The sequence below is a fragment of the Lolium rigidum genome, chromosome 7 (genome assembly GCF_022539505.1).
Source record: "Lolium rigidum isolate FL_2022 chromosome 7, APGP_CSIRO_Lrig_0.1, whole genome shotgun sequence".
In the NCBI taxonomy this organism is placed as follows: Eukaryota; Viridiplantae; Streptophyta; class Magnoliopsida; order Poales; family Poaceae; genus Lolium; species Lolium rigidum.
This window is the reverse complement of record NC_061514.1, coordinates 72,155,063-72,177,977: the sequence shown is the minus strand read 5'-3', so window position 1 is coordinate 72,177,977 and position 22,915 is coordinate 72,155,063. Positions and strand designations below refer to the sequence as shown.

At 46.2% G+C, this 22,915-nt stretch overlaps 1 protein-coding gene across 2 annotated transcripts; it reads right to left on the bottom strand.

Annotated features, from left to right (window-relative positions):
* Window positions 1–20,126: 20,126 nt before the first annotated feature.
* Window positions 20,127–21,852, bottom strand: LOC124678603. Of its 2 annotated transcripts, none has more exons than XM_047214471.1 (2): window positions 21,709–21,852; window positions 20,127–20,843 (listed from the first exon to the last, which is right to left on the bottom strand). In XM_047214471.1, the coding sequence occupies exons 1-2, from the start codon at window positions 21,808–21,810 to the stop codon at window positions 20,127–20,129; spliced, it is 819 nt and encodes a 272-aa protein (XP_047070427.1). In that variant the 5' UTR covers window positions 21,811–21,852. The 2 variants fall into 2 exon arrangements, with proteins under 2 accessions (XP_047070427.1, XP_047070428.1); XM_047214472.1 differs by lacking the exon at window positions 21,709–21,852 and adding an exon at window positions 21,216–21,702.
* Window positions 21,853–22,915: the final 1,063 nt, after the last annotated feature.

The following is a 22,915-nucleotide window of genomic DNA, read 5'->3' as shown; positions in this document are numbered from 1 at the left end:
CGCGACTCTCTTTCTTATTTTAGCCCTCGGCCGGATCATCGAAACAATCGAGTACGTCGTCAAAGCGTGGCGCAACCAAGACGCTGAAACAAGGAGAAATATATACCATCGAGGTTGTCGACAGTGCAACCGGCAAGCCGCTGGAGCCCGAGAAGAACGCCACCAAGTTTATCAACCAATGCGGAGCCGTTGTTAGAGACAACGTCTCGATCACCGTCCAGGAGTGGAATGAGCCAAAGAAGGCACGTCTTGGTTTCACTTTTGTCGACAAGAGAACAAAAAAAGATTGCTTGCAAAAAGCTTCGCAACATGTCGTCCTACCTCCGGAATACCACAAATTGGATGAGGAGGGTAACAAGATTGCGGAAAACAAGAAGAGGAGGAAGCTACTCAAACAGTTCGCTCTTGGAAAGATGGCCAGTGCATTCCGGAAATTCAAGCAAAATCTAGCCCGTGACTATGTCAACCAGAACAAGACTCCGGATTTCAAAGGACAATATGAGAAACTGAAACATGATTGGCCAGAATTTGTGAAGCAAAAGAAATCGGAGCAGTTCCTTGAACTATCGAAAAAAATAAGGAAAATGCGGCTAAGAAGGAGTACAATCATATTATGGGGCCAGGAGGGTATCGCCTTTGGGAGCCTAGGTGGGAGAAGATGGAGAACGAGCTGAGGGCGCGAGGAATCCGTCCAGGTACGGAGGGATGGGACCCAAGGGCCAAAAGCTGGTGGTACGGGCATGGGGGATCGCTGAACCCGGAGACAGGAGAGTGTGTTTACCGGGGCAAAATAATTAAACCCACCGAAAAGCTTATTGAGGCAATGAGGGATGCTCAAGAGGGGAAGATCAAGTTCAACGAGAGAGAACGACGCGCCGACGAAAGCCCTCGGGAATCCCGAACACGGAGGACGTGTACGAGGCATGGGGCACATTCCGTGGAAAATAGGGTTCCCCGCAACGATGACCCGTACGGTTACAGAAGCCGTAAGAGAAAGATGGATCGAGATGCAGATGTTGTGGCGCGGTTGGCATCGGAAATGGATGTGATGAAGAAAACCGTGAGTGTACTAGTAGCCGAAAGAGATGCATCTCGGGCGCAGCATGAAGATCATCCAATGGATCTCGGAAGCCAGCAGCAGAGAAGAAGCAGCGTGGCTTCCACGGAGGCCCCACCGGCCGGTGCACCGACGATCGAAATTACCGCACCGGAGCCTCCGGTGGTCGAAATTACTGCACCGGAGCCTCCTCGCTACCCCGTGGACGATATAAAGGAGATGAAAGAATGTCATCCGTATTATCCGATCGGGAACATGTCCATGAAGGTAGCCATCGCCGGTGCTTTACCATGTTTACTCGGAGCACTCCACCACAACAACCCCATTGCGAGATGGCTATGCTCGTGTCACGGTGGAGGACATAGTCCAAGGGTTTGAGGACCTGGACATTGACATTGCTACACCCGAAGGGGCGAGAAGACTTGGAGATGTCAAGCGCCAGTTCATTCTATGGCAAAAGAAGTTTATCAAGTTTCCAGGCGAGGCGCCAAGGCGAACAAGTCCACCCCCCTCCGGTGGTGGTGGCGGCGGCGGCGGCGGTGGTGGTTCACCTACACCTCCTTCACGTCAGCCGCCCCCCAATTCACCTCCGGCGGGTAAGCAGACGCCGCCCCCCAGTCCTCATCCGGCGGGTGATCAGACGCCAGCCCCCAATCCACCTCCGGCGAAGAAGCAGAGGCAGTCTTGGGTTATTAACCCGGAGCCTTATGTACCTGCAACCACAAAGATACCAGAGCCATCACTAAAGCCTCTCACCCCGAGGCCTTGGGAACTTAGTGTGGAGCAAAATGCAGCGGCCGTGGCTGCTCCAGCATGAGAAATGGCAGGCGGACTGCAAGAAGAAAAGAGAGCCCGAGCCCAAGCAAGTATTTTCTGACAAGGAAAAGAGCTGGGCTAAGTCATTTTTGAACACACCGTCCCAGGCCGCGAAGAATCTGCCTGACGACTATGAACGTGAACTTCGTAGTCAAGCACTCGCGGTCGGGGGGAAACAAGTTGCCCAGCTCGGGGAACAAAGTAAACAGTCGATCGCCCCGCTCATAGTGAAAGCCGCAGGTTCGGACGATGCCCCTGATGTCATAGCAGCTGCGGCAGCACAGGGATTGACTGTAGCGAGAGCCAAAGAACAAGCGGCAGACTTAGGTCTGACTCTTCGTGTAGCGTTAGGCCTTGATGAGGTGGCAATGAAGGACGTAGTATTTACATATGTGCGGAATGGGCCTCTCGTCGAGCCTGCGCAGGAAGAGGATCTACCTCGACAAATGACAGGTCTGCTGATACGTCTCCAACGTATCGATAATTTCTTATGTTCCATGCTACTTTATTGATGATACCTACATGTTTTATGCACATTATATGTCATATTTATGCATTTTCTGGAACTAACCTATTAACAAGATGCCGAAGAGCCGATTGCTGTTTTCTGCTGTTTTTGGTTTCAGAAATCCTAGTAAAGAAATATTCTCGGAATTGGACGAAACTTTCGCCCAGGGTCCTATTTTTGCACGAAGCTTCCAGAAGACCGAAGAGATAGCGAAGTGGGGCCACGAGGTGGCCAGAGGCTAAGCCGGCGCGGCCCAGGCCCTGGCCGCGCCGACCTACCCCCTAGGCCCCTCGTGTGGCCCCTCGCGTTGACCCTCCGCCTACTTAAAGCCTCCGTCACGAAACCCCCAGTACCGAGAGCCACGATATGGAAAACCTTACTGAGACGCCGCCGCCGCGAATCCCATCTCGGGGGATTCTGGAGATCGCCTCCGGCACCCTGCCGGAGAGGGGATTCATCTCCCGGAGGACTCTACACCGCCATGGTCGCCTCCGGAGTGATGAGTGAGTAGTTCACCCCTGGACCATGGGTCCATAGCAGTAGCTAGATGGTCGTCTTCTCCTTGTTATGCTTCATTGTTGGATCTTGTGAGCTGCCTAACATGATCAAGATCATCTATCTGTAATACTATATGTTGTGTTTGTCGGGATCCGATGGATAGAGAGTACTATGATTATGGTGATTATCAATCTATTGTTTATGTGTTGTTTATGATCTTGCATGCTCTCCGTTACTAGTAGAGGCTCTGGCCAAGTTTTTACTCTTAACTCCAAGAGGGAGTATTTATGCTCGATAGTGGGTTCATGCCTCCATTGAATCCGGGACAGTGACGTGAAAGTTCTAAGGTTGTGGATGTGCTCGTTGCCACTAGGGATAAAACATTGATGCTATGTCTAAGGATGTAGTTGTTGATTACATTACGCACCATACTTAATGCAATTGTCCGTTGCTTTGCAACTTAATACCGGAGGGGTTCGGATGATAACCTCGAAGGTGGACTTTTAGGCATAGATGCAGTTGGATGGCGGTCTATGTACTTTGTCGTAATGCCCAATTAAATCTCACTATATTTATCATATCATGTATATGCATTGTTATGCCTTTCTCTATTTGTCAATTGCCCGACCGTAATTTGTTCACCCAACATGCTTTTATCTTATGGGAGAGACACCTCTAGTGAACTGTGGACCCCGGTCCTATTCTTTACATAGCATACAATCTATCGCAATACTTGTGTTTACTCGTTTTCTTTGCAAACATCTTCCACTCGATACGTTTAATCCTTTGTTACAGCAAGCCGGTGAGATTGACAACCTCATTGTTTCGTTGGGACAAAGTACTTGGGTTGTGTTGTGCGGGTTCCGCGTTGGCGCCGGAATCCCCGGTGTTGCGCCGCATCACATTTCGCGACCATCAACCTTCAACGTGCTTCTTGGCTCCTACTCGGTTCGATTAAACCTTGGTTTCTTTCTGAGGGAAAACTTGCCACCGTGCGCATCATACCTTCCTCTTGGGGTTCCCAACGGACGTGTACATCTACGCGCATCAAGCACTTTTTCTCGGCGCCGTTGCCGGGGAGATCAAGACACGCTGCAAGGGGAGTCTCCACTTCTCAATCTCTTTACTTTGTTTTTGTCTTGCTTTATTTTATTTACTACTTTGTTTGCTGCACTAAATCAAAACACAAAAAAATTAGTTGCTAGTTTTACTTTATTTACTGTCTTGCTCTCTATATCGAAAACACAAAAAAAATTAGTTACTTGCATTTACCTTATCTAGTTTGTTTTATTTACAGTTGCTAAAATGAATACCCCTGAAAATACTAAGTAGTGTGACTTCACAAATGCAAATAATAATGATTTCCTATGCACACCTATTGCTCCACCTGCTACTACAGCAGAATTCTTTGAAATTAAACCTGCTTTACTAAATCTTGTCATGAGAGATCAATTTTCCGGTGTTAGTTCCGATGATGCTGCTGCCCATCTCAATAATTTTGTTGAACTTTGTGAAATGCAAAAGTATAAAGATGTAGATGGTGATATTATTAAATTGAAAGTGTTTCCTTTCTCATTAAGAGGAAGAGCTAAAGATTGGTTGCTATCTTTGCCTAAGAATAGTATTGATTCATGGACTAAATGCAAGGATGCTTTTATTGGTAGATATTATCCTCCCGCTAAAATTATTTCTTTGAGAAGTAGCATAATGAATTTTAAACAATTAGATACTGAACATGTTGCTCAAGCATGGGAGAGAATGAAAAATTTGGTAAAGAATTGCCCAACCCATGGATCGACTACTTGGATGATCATCCAAACCTTCTATGCAGGACTAAATTTTTCTTCGCGGAATTTATTGGATTCAGCTGCTGGAGGTACCTTTATGTCCATCACATTGGGGGCGGCTACAAAACTTCTTGATGATATGATGATAAATTACTCTGAATGGCACACGGAAAGAGCTCCACAAGGTAAGAAGGTAAATTCTATTGAAGAAACCTCTTCCTTGAGTGATAAGATTGATGTGATTATGTCTATGCTTGTGAATGGTAGATCTAATGTTGATCCAAATAATGTTCCTTTAGCTTCATTGGTTGCTCAAGAAGAAAATGTTGATGTGAATTTCATTAAAAACAATAATTTCAACAACAATGCTTATAGGAACAACTCTGGTAATAACTATAGGCCATATCCTTCCGCTAATGGTAATGGTTATGGTAATTCTTATGGGAATTCTTACAACAATAATAGGAATGTACCCTCTGGTCTTGAAGCCATGCTTAAAGAATTTATTAGTACACAAACTGCTTTTAACAAATCTGTTGAGGAAAAGCTTGATAAAATTGATACTATTGCTTCTAGAGTTGATAGACTTGCCTCTGATGTAAATCTTTTAAAATTGAAAGTTATGCCTAATAATGATATTGATAATAAGATTACTACTACAGCAAATGCCATCCAAGTTAGAATTAATGAGAATATAAGGTTAATGGCTGAACTGCGTGCTAGGTGGGATAGAGAAGAAAATGAAAAACTAGCTAAAGAGAATAATGTAGCTAAAGTTTGGACTATTACCACCACTAGTAATGCTAATTCTTCACATGTTGCTGCACCTCCTACTATCAATGGTAATATAATTGGTGTTGGCAATGTTTCTACTCCTAGTGCAAAGCGAACAAAACTGCCTGAAATTGCTAAAACTGCTGAAACCGCTGGTGATAAAACTGCTGAATTTTTTTCCAACCTTGGGAACAATGATCCCATTGCTGTAGCTCATAATGATTTAGATTTTGATGATTGCCACATCTATGAAGTTATAAAGTTCTTACAAAAACTTGCTAAAAGTCCTAATGCTAGTGCTATAAATTTAGCCTTTACAAAACATATTACAAATGCTCTCATAAAAGCTAGAGAAGAGAAACTAAAACTTGAAACTTCTATTCCTAGAAAGTTAGAAGATGGTTGGGAGCCCATCATTAAAATGAAATTCAATGACTTTGAATGTAATGCTTTATGTGATCTTGGTGCAAGTATTTCTGTTATGCCTAAAAAGATTTATGATATGCTTGACTTGCCACCATTGAAGAATTGTTATTTGGATGTTAATCTTGCCGATAATGTTAAAAAGAAACCTTTGGGGAGGATTGATAATGTGCATATTACGGTTAACAATAACCTTGTCCCCGTTGATTTTGTTGTCTTGGATATCGAATGCAATGCATCTTGTCCAATTGTGTTGGGAAGACCTTTTCTTCGAACTCGTTGGTGCTCGTTATTGATATGAGAGAAGGTAATATTAAATATCAATTTCCTCTCAAGAAAGGTATGGAACACTTCCCTAGAAAGAGAATGAAGTTGCCTTTTGATTCTATTATTAGAACAAGCTATGATGTTGATGCTTCTACTCTTGATGTTACTTGATTTGCACTTTCGCGCCTAGCTGAAAGGCGTTAAAGAAAAGCGCTTATGGGAGACAACCCATGTTTTTACCTACAGCAATTTTTTGTTTTGTTGAGTCTTGGAAGTTGTTTACTACTGTAACAACCTCTCCTTATCATGTTTTTGTGCCAAGTAAAGTTTCTATGTCAAAGTTGGTGTTATATTTGGGATTGCTGCGCAGAAACAGCATTGCTGTCTGTCACGAATCTGGGCACAGTTCTCTGTAGAAAATTCGAAAAAATCTGCCAATTTACGAGCGTGATCCTCAGATATGTACGCAACTTTCATTAGTTTTGAGTTTTTCCATTTGAGCAAGTCTGGTGCCAGCTTTAAATTCGTCTTTACGGACTGTTCTGTTTCGACAGATTCTGCCTTTTATTTCGCATTGCCTCTTTTGCTATGTTGGATTTATTTCTTTGATCCATTAATGTCCAGTAGCATTATGCAATGTCCAGAAGTGAAAATAATGATTGTGTCACCTCTGAATGTGTGAATTATTAATTGTGCACTAACCCTCTAATGAGTTTGCTTGAAGTTTGGTGTGAAGGAAGTTTTCAAGGGTCAAGAGAGGAGAATGATATACTATGATCAAGAGGAGTGAAAGCTCTAAGCTTGGGGATGCCCCCGTGGTTCACCCCTGCATATTTTAAGAAGACTCAAGCGTCTAAGCTTGGGGATGCCCAAGGCATCCCCTTCTTCATCGACAACATCATCAGGTTCCTCCCCTGAAACTATATTTTTATTCAGTCACATCTTGTGTTCTTTACTTGGAGCGTCGGTTTGTTTTTGTTTTTGTTTTTGTTTGAATAAGATGTATCCTAGCATTCACTTTGTGGAAGAGAGACACGCTCCGCTGTTGCATATGGACACATGTGTCCTTAGGCTTTACTCATAATGTTCAAGGCGAAGTTTCTTCTTCGTTAAATTGTTATATGGTTGGAATTGGAAAATGCTACATGTAGTAATTCTAAAATGTCTTGGATAATGTGATACTTGGCAATTGTTGTGCTCATGTTTAAGCTCTTGCATCATATGCTTTGCACCCATTAATGAAGAAATACATAGAGCTTGCTAAAATTTGATTTGCATATTTGGTTTCTCTAAGGTCTAGATAATATCTAGTATTGAGTTTTGAACAACAAGGAAGACGGTGTAGAGTCTTATAATGTTTACAATATGTCTTTTATGTGAGTTTTGCTGCACTTGTCCATCCTTGAGTTTGCTTCAAATAACCTTGCTAGCCTAAACCTTGTATCGAGAGGGAATACTTCTCATGCATCCAAAATCCTTGAGCCAACTACTATGCCATTTGTGTCCACCATACCTACCTACTACATGGTATTTCTCCGCCATTCCAAAGTAAATTGCTTGAGTGCTACCTTTAAAATTCCATCATTTACCTTTGCAATATATAGCTCATGGGACAAAATAGCCTTAAAAACTATCGTAGTATTGAATATGTACTTATGCACTTTATCTTTTATTAAGTTGCTTGTTGTGCGATAACCAAGCTTCTGGGGAACGCCATCAACTATTGTTGAATATCATGTGAGTTGCTATGCATGTCCGTCTTGTCTGAAGGATCTATCATTTTAGTGGTTGGAGCATGCAAAATTGTTAGAGAAGAACATTGGGCCGCTAACTAAAGCCATGAATCATGGTTGAAGTTTCAGTTTTGGACATATATCCTCAATCTCATATGAGAATAATAATTGTTGCTACATGCTTATGCATTTAAGAGGAGTCCATTATCTGTTGTCCATGTTGTCCCGGTATGGATGTCTAAGTTGAGAATAATCAAAAGCGAGAAATCCGAAATGCGAGCTTTCTCCTTAGACCTTTGTACAGGCGGCATGGAGGTACCCCTTTGTGACACTTGGTTGAAACATGGCATGCAAAGATCCGGTAGTCCAAGCTAAGTAGGACGAGGTGCGGGCACTATTAGTATACTATGCATGAGGCTTGCAACTTGTAAGATATAATTTTCATAACTCATATGCTTTATTACTACCGTTGACAAAATTGTTTCATGTTTTCAAAATAAAAAGCTCTAGCACAAATACAGCAATCGATGTTTTCCTCTTTGAAGGACCATTCTTTTACTTTTATTGTTGAGTCAGTTTACGTATCTCCTTCCACCTTAAGAAGCAAACACTTGTGTGAACTGTGCATTGATTCCTACATACTTGCATATTGCACTTGTTATATTACTTTATGTTGACAATATCCATGAGATATACATGTTATAAGTTGAAAGCAACCGCTGAAACTTAATCTTCCTATGTGTTGCTTCAACACCTCTACTTTGATTTATTGCTTTATGAGTTAACTCTTATGCAAGACTTATTGATGCTTGTCTTGAAGTACTATTCATGAAAAGTCTTTGCTATATGATTCAGTTGTTTACTCATGTCATTACCTTTGCTTTGATCGCTGCATTCATTACATATGTTTACAAATAGTATGATCAAGATTATGATGGCATGTCACTTCAGAAATTATCTTTGTTATTGTTTTACCTGCTCGGGACGAGCAGAACTAAGCTTGGGGATGCTGATACGTCTCCAACGTATCGATAATTTCTTATGTTCCATGCTACTTTATTGATGATACCTACATGTTTTATGCACATTATATGTCATATTTATGCATTTTCTGGAACTAACCTATTAACAAGATGCCGAAGAGCCGATTGCTTGTTTTCTCGCTGTTTTTGGTTTCAGAAATCCTAGTAAAGAAATATTCTCGGAATTGGACGAAACTTTCGCCCAGGGTCCTATTTTTGCACGAAGCTTCCAGAAGACCGAAGAGATAGCGAAGTGGGGCCACGAGGTGGCCAGAGGCTAGGCCGGCGCGGCCCAGGCCCTGGCCGCGCCGACCTACCCCCTAGGCCCCTCGTGTGGCCCCTCGCGTTGACCCTCCGCCTACTTAAAGCCTCCGTCGCGAAACCCCCGAGTACCGAGAGCCACGATACGGAAAACCTTACCGAGACGCCGCCGCCGCGAATCCCATCTCGGGGATTCCGGAGATAGCCTCCGGCACCCTGCCGGAGAGGGGATTCATCTCCCGGAGGACTCTACACCGCCATGGTCGCCTCCGGAGTGATGAGTGAGTAGTTCACCCCTGGACCATGGGTCCATAGCAGTAGCTAGATGGTCGTCTTCTCCTTGTTATGCTTCATTGTTGGATCTTGTGAGCTGCCTAACATGATCAAGATCATCTATCTGTAATACTATATGTTGTGTTTGTCGGGATCCGATGGATAGAGAGTACTATGATTATGGTGATTATCAATCTATTGTTTATGTGTTGTTTATGATCTTGCATGCTCTCCGTTACTAGTAGAGGCTCCGGCCAAGTTTTTACTCTTAACTCCAAGAGGGAGTATTTATGCTCGATAGTGGGTTCATGCCTCCATTGAATGCGGGACAAGTGATGAAAGTTCTAAGGTTGTGGATGTGCTGTTGCCACTAGGGATAAAACATTGATGCTATGTCTAAGGATGTAGTTGTTGATTACATTACGCACCATACTTAATGCAATTGTCTCGTTGCTTTGCAACTTAATACTGGAGGGGGTTCGGATGATAACCTGAAGGTGGACTTTTTAGGCATAGATGCAGTTGGATGACGGTCTATGTACTTTGTCGTAATGCCCAATTAAATCTCACTATATTTATCATATCATGTATATGCATTGTTATGCCTTTCTCTATTTGTCAATTGCCCGACTGTAATTTGTTCACCCAACATGCTTTTATCTTATGGGAGAGACACCTCTAGTGAACTGTGGACCCCGGTCCTATTCTTTACATAGCATACAATCTACTTGCAATACTTGTGTTTACTGTTTTCTTTGCAAACATCTTCCACTCGATACGTTTAATCCTTTGTTACAGCAAGCCGGTGAGATTGACAACCTCATTGTTTCGTTGGGACAAAGTACTTGGGTTGTGTTGTGCAGGTTCCGCGTTGGCGCCGGAATCCCTGGTGTTGCGCCGCATCACATTTCGCGACCATCAACCTTCAACGTGCTTCTTAGCTCCTATTGGTTCGATTAAACCTTGGTTTCTTTCTGAGGGAAAACTTGCCACTGTGCGCATCATACCTTCCTCTTGGGGTTCCCAACGGACGTGTACATCTACGCGCATCATCTGCTAAATTGGTACAAGGCTTACATACAACTTAAAAATGCCAAAGACTATATTTATGCGGAAGTTAGACCTGAGCATCACTTCAAACATTACTATATAACAATTCATCGGAGTGAATTGTTCCAGCTTGTTCAATCTGCGCGAGCTCGACAAATCTATCATCGGTTGCTATGTTACGTAAGTGATTTATTAATTTCTACCCCATCTCGTTCATTGCCTGCACTATAAATATATATATTGTCCTAACTATCTTGTTGTGTACGCTATTATGCAGAATAAAGAAGCGGGAAATGCGAATAAGGCGCGTCCATGATGTTGGGTTCATTGACCCACAAATCGTTAATTCATATGTGTTAGAACACCACCCCAAAGACGTGGAGGATGGCCTGTGGCGGTTTCTTATAAAACAGGAACTCAAAAGTGATATTCTATTTCCTTACCATTTTGGGTGAGTGTTTCGTCTTGAGCACATTCTCTTTTGTTTACTCCATGCATGGTATGTGGCTAATCGATGAGTTATGCATGATCGTGCATGTATCGTGTCCGCGAGTTCCACTGGATTACGCTAGTAATTCAAATTCAGAACTCCACGGTTCTCGTCCACGACTCTCCGAATATGGATCCGAAGCATTGGGCCGACATGAGAAAAATGATGCAAAAGTAACTATTTTCATTCGTTTGCGCTCTATATCGATCGGCCTTTTTCGTTCATCATTTCCTAATATCAAGTAACTAATTAATAACTCTCTTGTTCATTTAATTTTCCTTGCCTCGTAGGGTTTGGAGACGGTTCGTAGATCAAAAGGTCGGTGAATTCAAAAAAGAGCTACATTTTAAAAGGGCAAAGGCTGCGGCGGGGATATTCAGCCACCGGGGACCAATCTATGTGGATACTATGTTTGTGAGAGGATCCGGAGATACACCACCGAGCGGCAGCCGTCCGAGAACAACATCGGGAGGAATAACCTCCGGACGACGCTTACTCCGAAGCTCGCTTCCGACCACTTCAAGAGGAACTAGCTGGATGGTTCGCGAGGGAAGTCATCGATCCTAGAGGAGAACACTATGTAGAGGACGTAGAACTTTATATGCACTAAATATGTATGGAAACTTGTTCAAAATTGTATATGGTCATCCGATATCGAATATATATTGTATATTCCTCTTGAATTCTTTTTGTTCTAATTTCAAATTTATTTGAAATTGTACATTCATATGCATGTATGTAGTACGGTAGAATATGTGAAACTCCTTCAAAATTAAAACCCAAAAGAAATAAAACAATACAAATTAAAAACAAACCAGATTTAGGGGGAGGGGGCCTAAACCCTAAACCCTGTGGAGGCCTTTAGTCGCGGTTGGCCAGAAGAACCGCGACTAAAGGTCCTCCGCCCTGGCGCTCGCCTGCCGCCCACGTGGACGGGCCTTTAGTCGCGGTTCGTAAGGAACCGCGACTAAAGGGGGGGCCTTTAGTCGCGCCTAATTGGTCGCGGTTGCGCAACCGCGACTAATGGCAGTTGCCAACCGCGACCAAAGGCCATTTTTCTAATGAACGGAAAAGGAGGAATTTAATTGGCGAAATAGATTAAATAACATAAGTATTGTGTCCCAATATGAAATATATCAATGAATAACAGCAAATTATGATACAAAATAGTGATGCAAATTGGACGTATCAGTCTACCATGCAGGAAACTAATCGAAGCAATCCAACACCTTCCTGACCAGGTATAGGTCAGGTGGCACGCCCTTGCAACCGCTAGGACGTGTGCCGGAACATTGCGGGACGACGTCGAGGGACCAGGGCCCCCAGCAGTCTTGGAAGCCTCCCGGCTCTTCGTGTTGCTTAACCACTGCTCGCCGGTGGGTTTTGGCAGGTAACAGGGTGACACCGAGCGTGAAGACTTCCAATGTCCAGATCAGAGTTCAAATGTAGATGCAGAGCAAAACACTGATGAGATCGCAGGTAATTATTACAATGCTTTAAAACGTCTGCCACATTTTAATCATTGTTACTGCGGATCACTCATTAATTATTTTTTTATACATGTTCCAGATGACGAAGAGGATCAGGATGATGATGAAAATGGATCAGTGTTAGAGTACGTCATGGGCCTGGGCCCGTTAGTCTTATGGTTTGCTTAGGGGTCAAGTAAGCCTTGCTTGGGAGTCAAGTAAACCTCTCTATATAAGGAGAGGAGATGTATCAATCTAATCAAGCAAGAATTAAGAAGGAAATCCCTTCCCTCTTGCCACCGGCCGTGGGCAAGGCCCCCGGCCGGATCTCTCGCGCCATCCCTCTAGCAGCACCATAACATTTGGTATCAGCTTTCCCGGGTTCGATCATGTCCAGCCCTTCACCAAGTTCTTCCCACCCACCGCCGCCACACTTCGATGTCCCCACCGTTCTCTCCCCGGCGGAGATCACCGCAGCCCTCCGCGATCTCACCACTGCTGTCCAGGAGATCCGCCTCTTCCTGGCCGATCCCTACGGGCCGCCGCCGCCGGCAGCGCTGCTGCCGTGGCAGCCGACGCTGCTGCTGTCGTCGCCGCCACCCGACGTCGGGTTGCTGCTGTCCCCACTGCCGCTGTCCATCATCTCCGGGTCGGGCCATACCTCGGCGCCGGGGGTCCCTCTTCTCCAGCAGCCGGCCGCCTTCTTCCCCACCGGGACGCTACAGCAACAGCAGCAGCTGCCGCCGCCTCCAACGCCACCGCTGCAGCTGCTGTCCTCACCGACGTTGTCCCTATCGTTCGGTGGGCAACTGCAACAGCAGCAGCTGCTGCCGTCGCTACCAACACCGCAGCAGCGGCTGCTGCCGCCACCGACGCCGTCCCTGCCTTTCGGCGGTGTGGGAGCGACCTTGGCCCCGGGCTCTACATCGACACCGCCCGGGATGCCCTTCCACCAGTCTGTTTCCCTCCGTCGCCGTCACCGCTTCCGGCTTGGATCGCTATCCGCCACGTGTCGGCGGCGGTGAGGCTGCAAGCTGCTGCGCGCGGCCTCCTTGTGCGTCGGCGTGTGCGGGAGATGCGTTATTTGCAGGTGCAGCTCCTTCAAGTTGCGCTTCATTGCGCAACGGACCTCGATCTCGTCCGCTGCGTCGGGGATCTTGGGCGTACGGTTTCCCCCACGGGCGGCGGACATGTTGTTTTTCCCGCGGGCAGCGACCTCAAAGTCTGCGTCATCGACAGTCATTCGGCGGGGAGAAGGCATGGTGTCACCGACAGGAGCGCACCGCGTAGCACCACTGCATTCCGCCGCCGGCCGCCGCGCGGGCTCCTTTTGTCCCGCTCGGTTTCCATGGGATCCGGGTGGCTGTACGGTGCACGTCCGACGAGCGGACGGTGTCCACTTTATGTTCGGGGGTCAACAATAAAGCGTCCCAGTCCATTTCAGGTTGAGAGTAATAAAACAAGCCGAGATGTAAAAGGCTCGTTTTTAGGTGTTAGGTTTGTGTTGCGTCGAGTCATGGTTTGTTTAGGTTGCAGCTCGAGGACGAGCTGCGTGTCCAGTGGGGTGTAGTGTTAGAGTACGTCATGGGCCCGGGCCCGTTAGTCTTATGGTTTGCTTAGGGGTCAAGTAAGCCTTGCTTGGGAGTCAAGTAAACCTCTCTATATAAGGAGAGGAGATGTATCAATCTAATCAAGCAAGAATTAAGAAGGAAATCCCTTCCCTCTTGCCACCGGCCGTGGGCAAGGCCCCCGGCCGGATCTCTCGCGCCATCCCTCTAGCAGCACCATAACAGAGGTTTACTTGACTCCCAAGCAAGGCTTACTTGACCCCTAAGCAAACCATAAGACTAACGGGCCCAGGCCCATGACGTACTCTAACACTCAGCCAGAAAATTTGTTAGCGCAAGGGAGTACTACTGCTTCAAGCTACAAGTCAGGAAAAAACTTTTTAACATTATATTGTTTGGTGGACGCGAGTTTCAGCAATGGGCTGCCGACATGTACATCAAGATGGAGACTATGAGACTTGATTTCTTCTCCAAGCCTAAGATTCAGAAGCTAATTCGTGCTGATCTTTACCAGGTATCACAATGTTCTCCACTAATCATGATTTCCATGTTATATTACACAAGGGCACTATTTGACCACAAGGGCACTATCATGCATTAATTAAGAATGAGGGACTAAAACGATGTCTTTTGTAGACAGGAATGATCAACACATAGGCATCATGCATTCCATATTTTATTTTAAGATGGAAAATATTTCACTGGAAAGTAATGAAGCAAGAGAAGAAACTAAGGTACATGTAAAAAACTAAAATAAAGATATACTTTTCTGAGAGTGGATTTTGTACACCCACGCATGGGTGTGGGTGTTTCCGTCACCGTTCATTGTGCTTTAAGATTCGGATAAAAAGAGGAGAGAGAAAGGAATCTTTCTATCTACCATGGTGGGCACGAATCTCGAGGAATAAATGAACGGTGATAGAAACATCCACACCCATGCGTGGGTGTACAAAAGTATTTCCAATACTTTTCGCCGGCGAAGACTCGTTGCTCGGGTTGCATGTGGTGCAGCTCCAGGCCACCGGTGGCCCCCCTATTCTTCCTCGTCGAAGTCAAGGGTGACGATGCCGGCATCTGTCGCCGACCACATGAAGGCTACTTTGCGGGCGTTCTCGATACGATCAGGCCTTGACCAAAAACACGATTTGCTCGACCATATTCTTCTCCGATGGTGGGTGCTCGTCGTCGAAATGGTTCAGCGCCGCCTCTTAGTCCTCACAAAATAGTGAAAGCCAATACTCACTGTCGGTGTTGTACTTTGGGTCGAGCCACGACGTCTGCTTCTGCATGCAGTGAAAGACCTCGCAACCGAAATCCTTTCCTTTGGTAAGTGGCGGCACGGGCACCCCGCCCAAGATGATGGTGAAACCCTTCCGTGAAAGATTGTTGCACTAGCCAATTAAACCAAAAGTCCGAACTGATGGAAAGAGACAAGGCAGTGTATTTATATTTAACACTCCCCCTCACGTCTAGGCTATTTTAGTCCTTAGCGTGGGTTCGGTGCAGGCCGAAGAATATTTTTATTTTTGTTTTTAATACTGCGTGACTAGGCTCTTGAACTTGAGATCTCTTGGCTCTAATACCATGAAAGATTATTGCACTAACCAATTAAACTAAAAATCTGAATTAATGAAAAGAGACTTATATTTAACATTCGGCACCGTCGCTTCTGGCAGGGCGAGGATACCATACTTGGCGAGCTCGGTGACCTCTGCTAGTGAAAGAGAAAGATCTATCCATAGTGTTTTGTGTGTTTGATAATAACACTCGAATGAATTTCACCGTGTGCATAGTTGCTTTGAAAAGATTTGCAGGTGCACGGTACCCTCGTTGAACACCTTAGGATCAGAAAACTCAAGAGTAGTTGTTAGGTTTTCTAGTTTTGAAGTGTGTGTCGCGAGACGACATGGTTGGAGAGGAAAAGAGAAGAAAGTAGTTCCAGCATGCCTGGTAGTACCGCTATCGCTATTGGTACCGGTCACTAGTACCGTTGCTGTCATCGCACGAGGGAAGGGCTTGCAGCAGGCATGCCGGTACCTTGATGGTACCTTGACCGGTAGTACCACTCCAAAGCGGTACTTCCGACCAGGACAGCGGGTGGCGGTGCGCGGCGATGCTGGCTGGACGCGGGCTTCTTCGATTTGGGAATCGCGTGCGTGGCGTGGGGGGCAGGGGGCGAGGGGGATTTGGGATTTTCAGTGGAGCTAGTGGACGGCTCACGAGCCGTCGAGCCGAGCCTCGAGCCCACTTTTTCATTCACAAATTGCAGCAAGCCGAGCCTAGCTCGGCTCGAATTTCAGCGAGCCTGGTTGAGCCGAGCCTCGAGCCGGCTCGGCTCGGCTCGGCTCGATTCCACCCCTAGTCGGTCTGATGGTGCGGTGTGTTTGTCGGTTCCCCGAGCTCTAGAGTGAGCTCCGGCACGACAACACAGCCCGTCCAGTGTTTGCCCTTCCTCGGAGTAGTTTTGCCTTAGCCGTTTCTTCGATCCCTGCACCTGGTTGTAGCTCTTTGTTAGCCTGGTTCTTGTGTGTGGGTGTAGTGTTACCGTGTAAGCTGGGTTCAGCTCCTTGTATCCTCTTCGTCGTTGATGGCGTTATTAATTTAACGTTGGGCCGTTTGGCCTTTTATTAAAAAAAATAAACTACAAAGTTCATGTATTTCTCATCTGTGAACAGTGAACTTACCTAACAGGATAATCTACCAACATTAACAAGAAGCACTGTGTTTGTTCAAAACAATGCTGAGATATGCAATACATTTGGCCACACATAAATCGTCGTCAGTTCATCATCACCCATGTTCTGCTCAATTAAATGCCAAAAAGATGCAGGCAAACGGCTCCTCGAGTTCTCTGGAAGAACATGAGCAAATGATTGAGGTTTGTCTCCTATCTCTAGAATACTCACGGTTTGTCTCTACTATCTAGAATAACATCTACTAATGAAATACTGCAACCAAATTATTGCATCTACTGTTATGTTCTGATACTGTCCTTTCCTAATGAACAAGGGTCAAGTTTCAGTAAGCTATGGTTCTTTTTCTTGGATATCCTTCGTATTTTCGGAGTTCTCTTACTTCATACTTTGCCGATTTAGCTCTGAGTAGACTAGTTAATCTGGAAGTTCAACCTTTTCTCCAAGGTCTGCTGATTGTTTTTCTAAGTGCACCTGACTTTTCGGTGTTATAGGCTGATGTGCTAACCAAATGTGCAACGATCATATACTGGCACTGCTAGCACATTGTTTGCAATTCAGGAATAGTTTGTTGACTTAGGTGACATGCATGCCTGCAATATCAGTTACCTCTGAAGCCCCAACATGTTTGCAGTTCAGTCTATACTCACAGCGTGATTCAAGGTTTGAAACATCAGATGTTTCTTCTGTTCTTTTTTCTTTTTTGAAATGGAGTACTCGTATTACATTACGACTGGCTGCTCAACGGAGTTGAGTGAGACGGTGCAATCCGTTGATGTCCCACTTGCCTTCGACAAGGTCTTGCAAGAGGTGGTGCCCCCAGGCGAGCAGCAGCAAGCCCAAGCACAGCCTAGCAATGACATGATGATGGCGGAGGTGGTTTTGCCATCTTCATCTACAAAGTTGGATGAGTACTGGAGCAGCTTCAAGTCCACTGCGCAATATCCGTTGCTCGATGCACCTATTCAAGTGCAGTTTGAAGGGGACTCAAGCTGTGATGAGAGGCGGAGTGGTCGTCTGGAAAAGAAGAATAAAGATTGCAACATCCCAGTTGCTAAGAGCGTGCTGAATATAGGTTGGCGGAATCCTTTGGAGATCCTCCAAAGGGGCCAGCCCCTAAGAAAGGCTACGTGGAAGACGTGCAAGAAAAGATGAAGACGCTTCTGCGGTTGCGCAAGAAGCCTGCCTCGCCTCTTGGGATACAGGCTATTCGTGAGTTGATCTTGGCTAATGTCTAGTCGATGTCTTTCTATGGTTAGGCGCAAGTGCTCTCCTTGTTGCAAGAGTTCTCTTGAGGTGGCGAGGACTGTCTTGGTTGGGTGTGTAGTGTTTCGGATAGCCCTTGGCCTTGGGACACTTATATCTGGATCAGATGATGTCCCCTCAACTCTAGTTGGGTGTGGGTGTGGTTTCGCCGGTTTCCCTTAATTAACCGGGTGTTGAATCGTTTTCAGGTCCGGTTTGCCTTATTAACTGGATCATTTTCTCTCTTCCTGTAATGTATTGCGGGAGCTCCCCGCCCTCTTGACGAGGTTCCGTCAAAAAAGATCGCCGGTCACACACGGGTTATATCAGACAGATATTCCATTGGTACCGAAACAGAGATATGTGAAGTATTGTCCTCATTCCTTTATTGTTACAAAGAGCTGATGGGTTTGATGCTTGAAGGCTTCCCCCTTGTTATTTGATTGCTCCAAATCTTGCGACAGAGATTTTGCTCTGAAGACAACGTGAGGGATGTTTTTCCGGGAACTGTATCGGCGACTCCAAACCATTTGCGGCTGAAAGCTCTATTAGATGGTGAAATATTTATCTATCAATAGATTATTTGATACTTCTTCTCTTTGCATGTCCTCAGATCACAAACGATTTAGGTGCGCCGCGGTATGATTTTTCTTTGTCTCTTTGTGTTATCAACTTTGGCTTCAGAAAAATGCAAGGAACAACAAGCTCTTGCTTCTGCTCATGTGAGCCCTAACCTAACCTAATAGGCTAATCTATCAGGATTAACAAAGCAAGAGAGCTATTATGTCTTATCTTCCACTTGAAAAAGAAACTGGTTTAGTCAAGGAGGAGGAGGAGGAAGCTGTTTGTGTGTGCTGAAACCATGGTGAGGTATGCATTGCACTTAGCCGTCCACATTCGGCGTCAGTTCGTCACCCATGTTGTTCTGCTCGGTATAGTGGGATGCAGGGGAACAGGCCCTCGTGTTCTCAGGAAGAAAGAAGAACATTGGCAAAGGATGGAAATTTTGTCCCTTCTCGCTAGAATATTCAAGGTCTGTCTCTACTCTCTAGAAATACTTAGAATCTTGTCTGGAACTAAAATACGCCACCATTGTTAATGTTGTGTTTCCTTAGTTAATATCATCCCTTCCTGATGAACAATGCAGAGTGTTTTATGCCTGTTGATTAGGCGCCCTGACATGAAAAGGCAGTTGATCCCAACAAGTTTGCATTGCTTTCAGCATTTGTCAAATACGATGTATTGCAGCTTTTTGGAGCTCGGGCTCCAGGGTGCCAGATATTTTGATTATTTAGAAAACGGTATTTCAAAGTTCAAAGAATTCTGATAATTAATCATTATGTACATACACATGTGTTCTACAAACGTCTAAAATTTCAGTTTTACATATTTTATCTTCTAGGTTACACAAAAGTTGTGTATCTAAAAGCATCTTCACGGACGCTCCCCATAGCGACCCCAAAAGTAATTTGGGGGTCGGTCACGTTTTTTGGGCCGCACCGACGCTTCCTAAAACTAGCCGACTAGTTGGGGAGCTCAATACAATCGCCGACACGTCTTTGCCGGCCCCTTCGCGTAACGTCGGATGGAAACCCTCGGCCACGCCTATCAGCTGCTGAATGAGCGGCCGGCATAATGACCTAGCTCCCGATAGTCCGAGCTCATACTTGCATTTCTGATGTCTGGCTGACAAGAACACTGGACAATTTAACCTCGAATTTGCAAAGTTACTAAACATAATTTTGCCATTTTCCCGACAAGAAGATAGGCATACATAAATCTTTGTAGTGGGGACATATAGCAAAACCAGTCTATCAACTAAAGGTGGGAATGGGATAAACTGTGCATTTCACAGTTCAGACAAGCCAAAGGGCATGAATGAAATGGAAACTGAAGTTCCGAGCAGAAACTACAAAAATTCTACTTGCTGGTTCATGTCAATCTATGAACAGCCTCTTGCTAGGGACTCTCACGAACAAAAGCACCAAACGAAAATTTGAGAAATGCAAGCAAACTTAACCTTCCTATTTACACCACTATTAAACACTGACGACGAGACTCTACTGTACTCTGGTTCTATGACTCGTGACGCTGTAGTGCAGGCTGCCGTGCCACCGACAGGTGGGCTGTCGGCGACAACGGCAGCCGGCGTCGGACGAGGTCGGTGGCCGCACGGACATGCCGGAGCAGGGTCAATGCAGCCTGTGCCGCTTGGCGACGAAGCCCGGCGAGCAGTTGGCGGCGGCCATGGCCATGGTGGGCATCTGCCGCTTCATGCAGGCGTTGGCGTTGGGGCCGTAGCCCAGCACAGAGGCGGCGTTGGTGGGATGAAGGGGTGTCGCGCCGACGTAGACTCCGCCGCGGACGCCGCCGACGGGAACCGCGTCGAGCGCGTGCACGGGGGGCGGGTTGCGCCACCGCGGGAGCGGGCCGGCGACGAGCAGGTTCTGCAGCAGCGGCCCGGCCTCCATGACGGACTGCAGGAGCCGGCCACGCGGCGGCAGCGGCCTCTTCCCCGCGAGCATGTCGAGCACAGCGTCCGCGCCAAACTGCTGCTGCTTCACCGGCGGGGGTGGGCTAAGTTTGCCGCCGCAGCGGCGACGGTCGGAGGAGGTGACGGGGTCGAAGAAGGGGTCCACGGGGGACGAGACGAGGCTGCAGTCCGAGTCGGTGACACTGGAGGTGACCATCGCGGGCGGCTGCGGCGTGGCATGCGCCGGCGCCGGCGCCTGCTTGGCGAGCAGCGCGAGCGGCTGCGCCTGGTCCCGCGCCTCGTCGCGCTCCTTGGCCACCTGGCGCACGAGGTCGGCGAGCTTGGCGATGGTCTGCTCCTTCCGCCGCAGCTCCTCCTTGGACGCCTCCAGCTCCACCGTCGCCGCCAGCAGGCTCTGCTTCAGCTCCTCCACGCTCTGCAAATTCCACAGACCAAAATCAAGATCCAGCGCAACATTTCGCCGCACCCACATCAACTCGAGAATCCGCAAATCCACTGCTGTATAACTTTCTAGAACGAAGATCACATCGAAATTGGATGGGGGAAACATCACTGCTTGCAGGATTTAGCCGCCGAACAGAGTTGATCTTCACGGAGCACAAGGTGATGGCCGCATGCACGCACGATCTATCTAATCCGAGGAGCAGCAAATGATTTTGATTCCTCCAAATGATTGCGCCATGCAACAACAAGCGGTAGTGGAGACGGACATGCTCGGGCTCATCAAGAAATCAAAGGAGAAATAATAATCTAAACATTGATCGAGAGAGAAGACAGGGACCCAGACCTGAACAACATCATTGTAACACAGCATCTCACTACAGTGCCAAACTTTTCGTTGGAAAGAAAAAAGGCAAAAGCGAACCAAGCCGAACCGAGCGAGGAAGTCAGTGAACCGCTGGAAGAAGAAGAAGACTACGCAAGTCTACTCGAGTAAGTTAATTTTCCACATGGATCGAGCAAGAAGAAAAATGCGGAGAGAGAAGGGAAGGAAATTCCGGCACGCTAAGGCTTCTCGAGCCCCGAGCGAATTCGTCGCCTGCCTAACCCTCCTTGACCACGACAGTCACACCACACACACACCCCAAGGAGAGGCATGGTAGGGCCCCTCTATGACCTCTGCACTCGGCCGGAGCGGCGAGCATTTCCGGTCGGCGGCGGCGAGGTGTACAAGCTCGGTTCTTGGCCGCCGGAGCCAGAGACGAAGGCAAAAAAAGAAATGAAATTGCAGACTGATTAATTAATTAAATGGGGCAAGAATGATTGTGGCGGCAATTCACCTCTTGGGGCTGCTGGACCTCGTCCTGGAAGGCCCAGAGGGAGGAGAAGAGCGTGGCGTCCATGCCGTCCCCGAACCCCAGCGGGATCGGCTCCATTGCCATCGATCCTAAGCTCCAACCTCTGTCTCGCTCGCTGCTACTTTCGTCTTCGTCGTCTGCCCGTGGACTCAGGGGGTGGAAGCAAGATGGGTATGGAGAGGAGGAAGGGGAGGGAGCTTTAATGGGAGACAAATGTATATATAGCGCTGGCTATGGGAGGAGAGAGGGATCCCGGTGAGGTTCTCTGGACTCTGGGGAAGAAGGAAGGAAGGTTTGGTCGAAGTATGGAAAGGTTGGGGGAGCCAGGAGGAAATTAGGGAACAAATGATTTGGTGTACATGGGCACCAGTGATCTCGTTTTTTTTAAAAAAATAAAAATAATAGTTTTGAGTTGTAAAAAATTCTGGAAAAAAATCCACACATAGTCAATGATGTATCCCACAAACGGGTAAAAAATCAATTTCAAATACTTAATATTTTGAGCTACATAAAAATGACAAAATTGTAGATCTGAGTAGTCATTTTCAAATCTCCAAAACATATCAGAATTTGTTATTTTTGTCCAGGCCAAAATAAAACGAATTTCGGATTGGGATTTTTCATGATTGTGGGATGTATCAATGGTAATGTACATATTTATTTCCATGATTTTTTATAACTTGTAAAAATATTTTTAGTTTTTTTTAACTGAGCGAGAGCACTGGAGCCCGTGAGCTAAAAGCACTTTTCGACAAACGTTTAAGGAATGTGTGATCGCCTGTGATAGCCTGCCACCTATATGAGACCAAGGAAACAGAGGAAGAAATACTATACGAGGAGAGAAAATGTGTAAAACAAATGGAACCAACCACCTTTTCTGTCTCTTGTGCAGGTTGTCACGGTGAGAGGCCTCTGGGGTGTCTACACACTATCTTGGTGCGCTGCTGGAGGATACTACCTGAATTTATGTTTTGTTTTCTGATGAGATTTCTTCTATGGAAAAGAATTATTTTTGTTAGAACGGTGGATTTTTTTTCAAAAATTTCACCGATCTATTAACAATCGTCAATCGCATTACAAAGAGACCCGAAAATTTTAAAAAATACAAATAAGGAGCTGTCCGTGGGTGGAACACCGTACTGCCGTCTGCCTCCTCTTCCCGGGCTGCTTCCGTGCAAGCTGTGGCACT

Coding starts and splice junctions, on each gene's coding strand:
- LOC124678603 (XM_047214471.1), bottom strand. CDS start 21,810: ATGGCAATGGAGCCGATCCCGCTGGGGTTCGGGGACGGCATGGACGCC. Junction 20,844..21,708: donor AGGTCCAGCAGCCCCAAGAG/GTGAATTGCCGC, acceptor TGGAATTTGCAG/AGCGTGGAGGAGCTGAAGCA.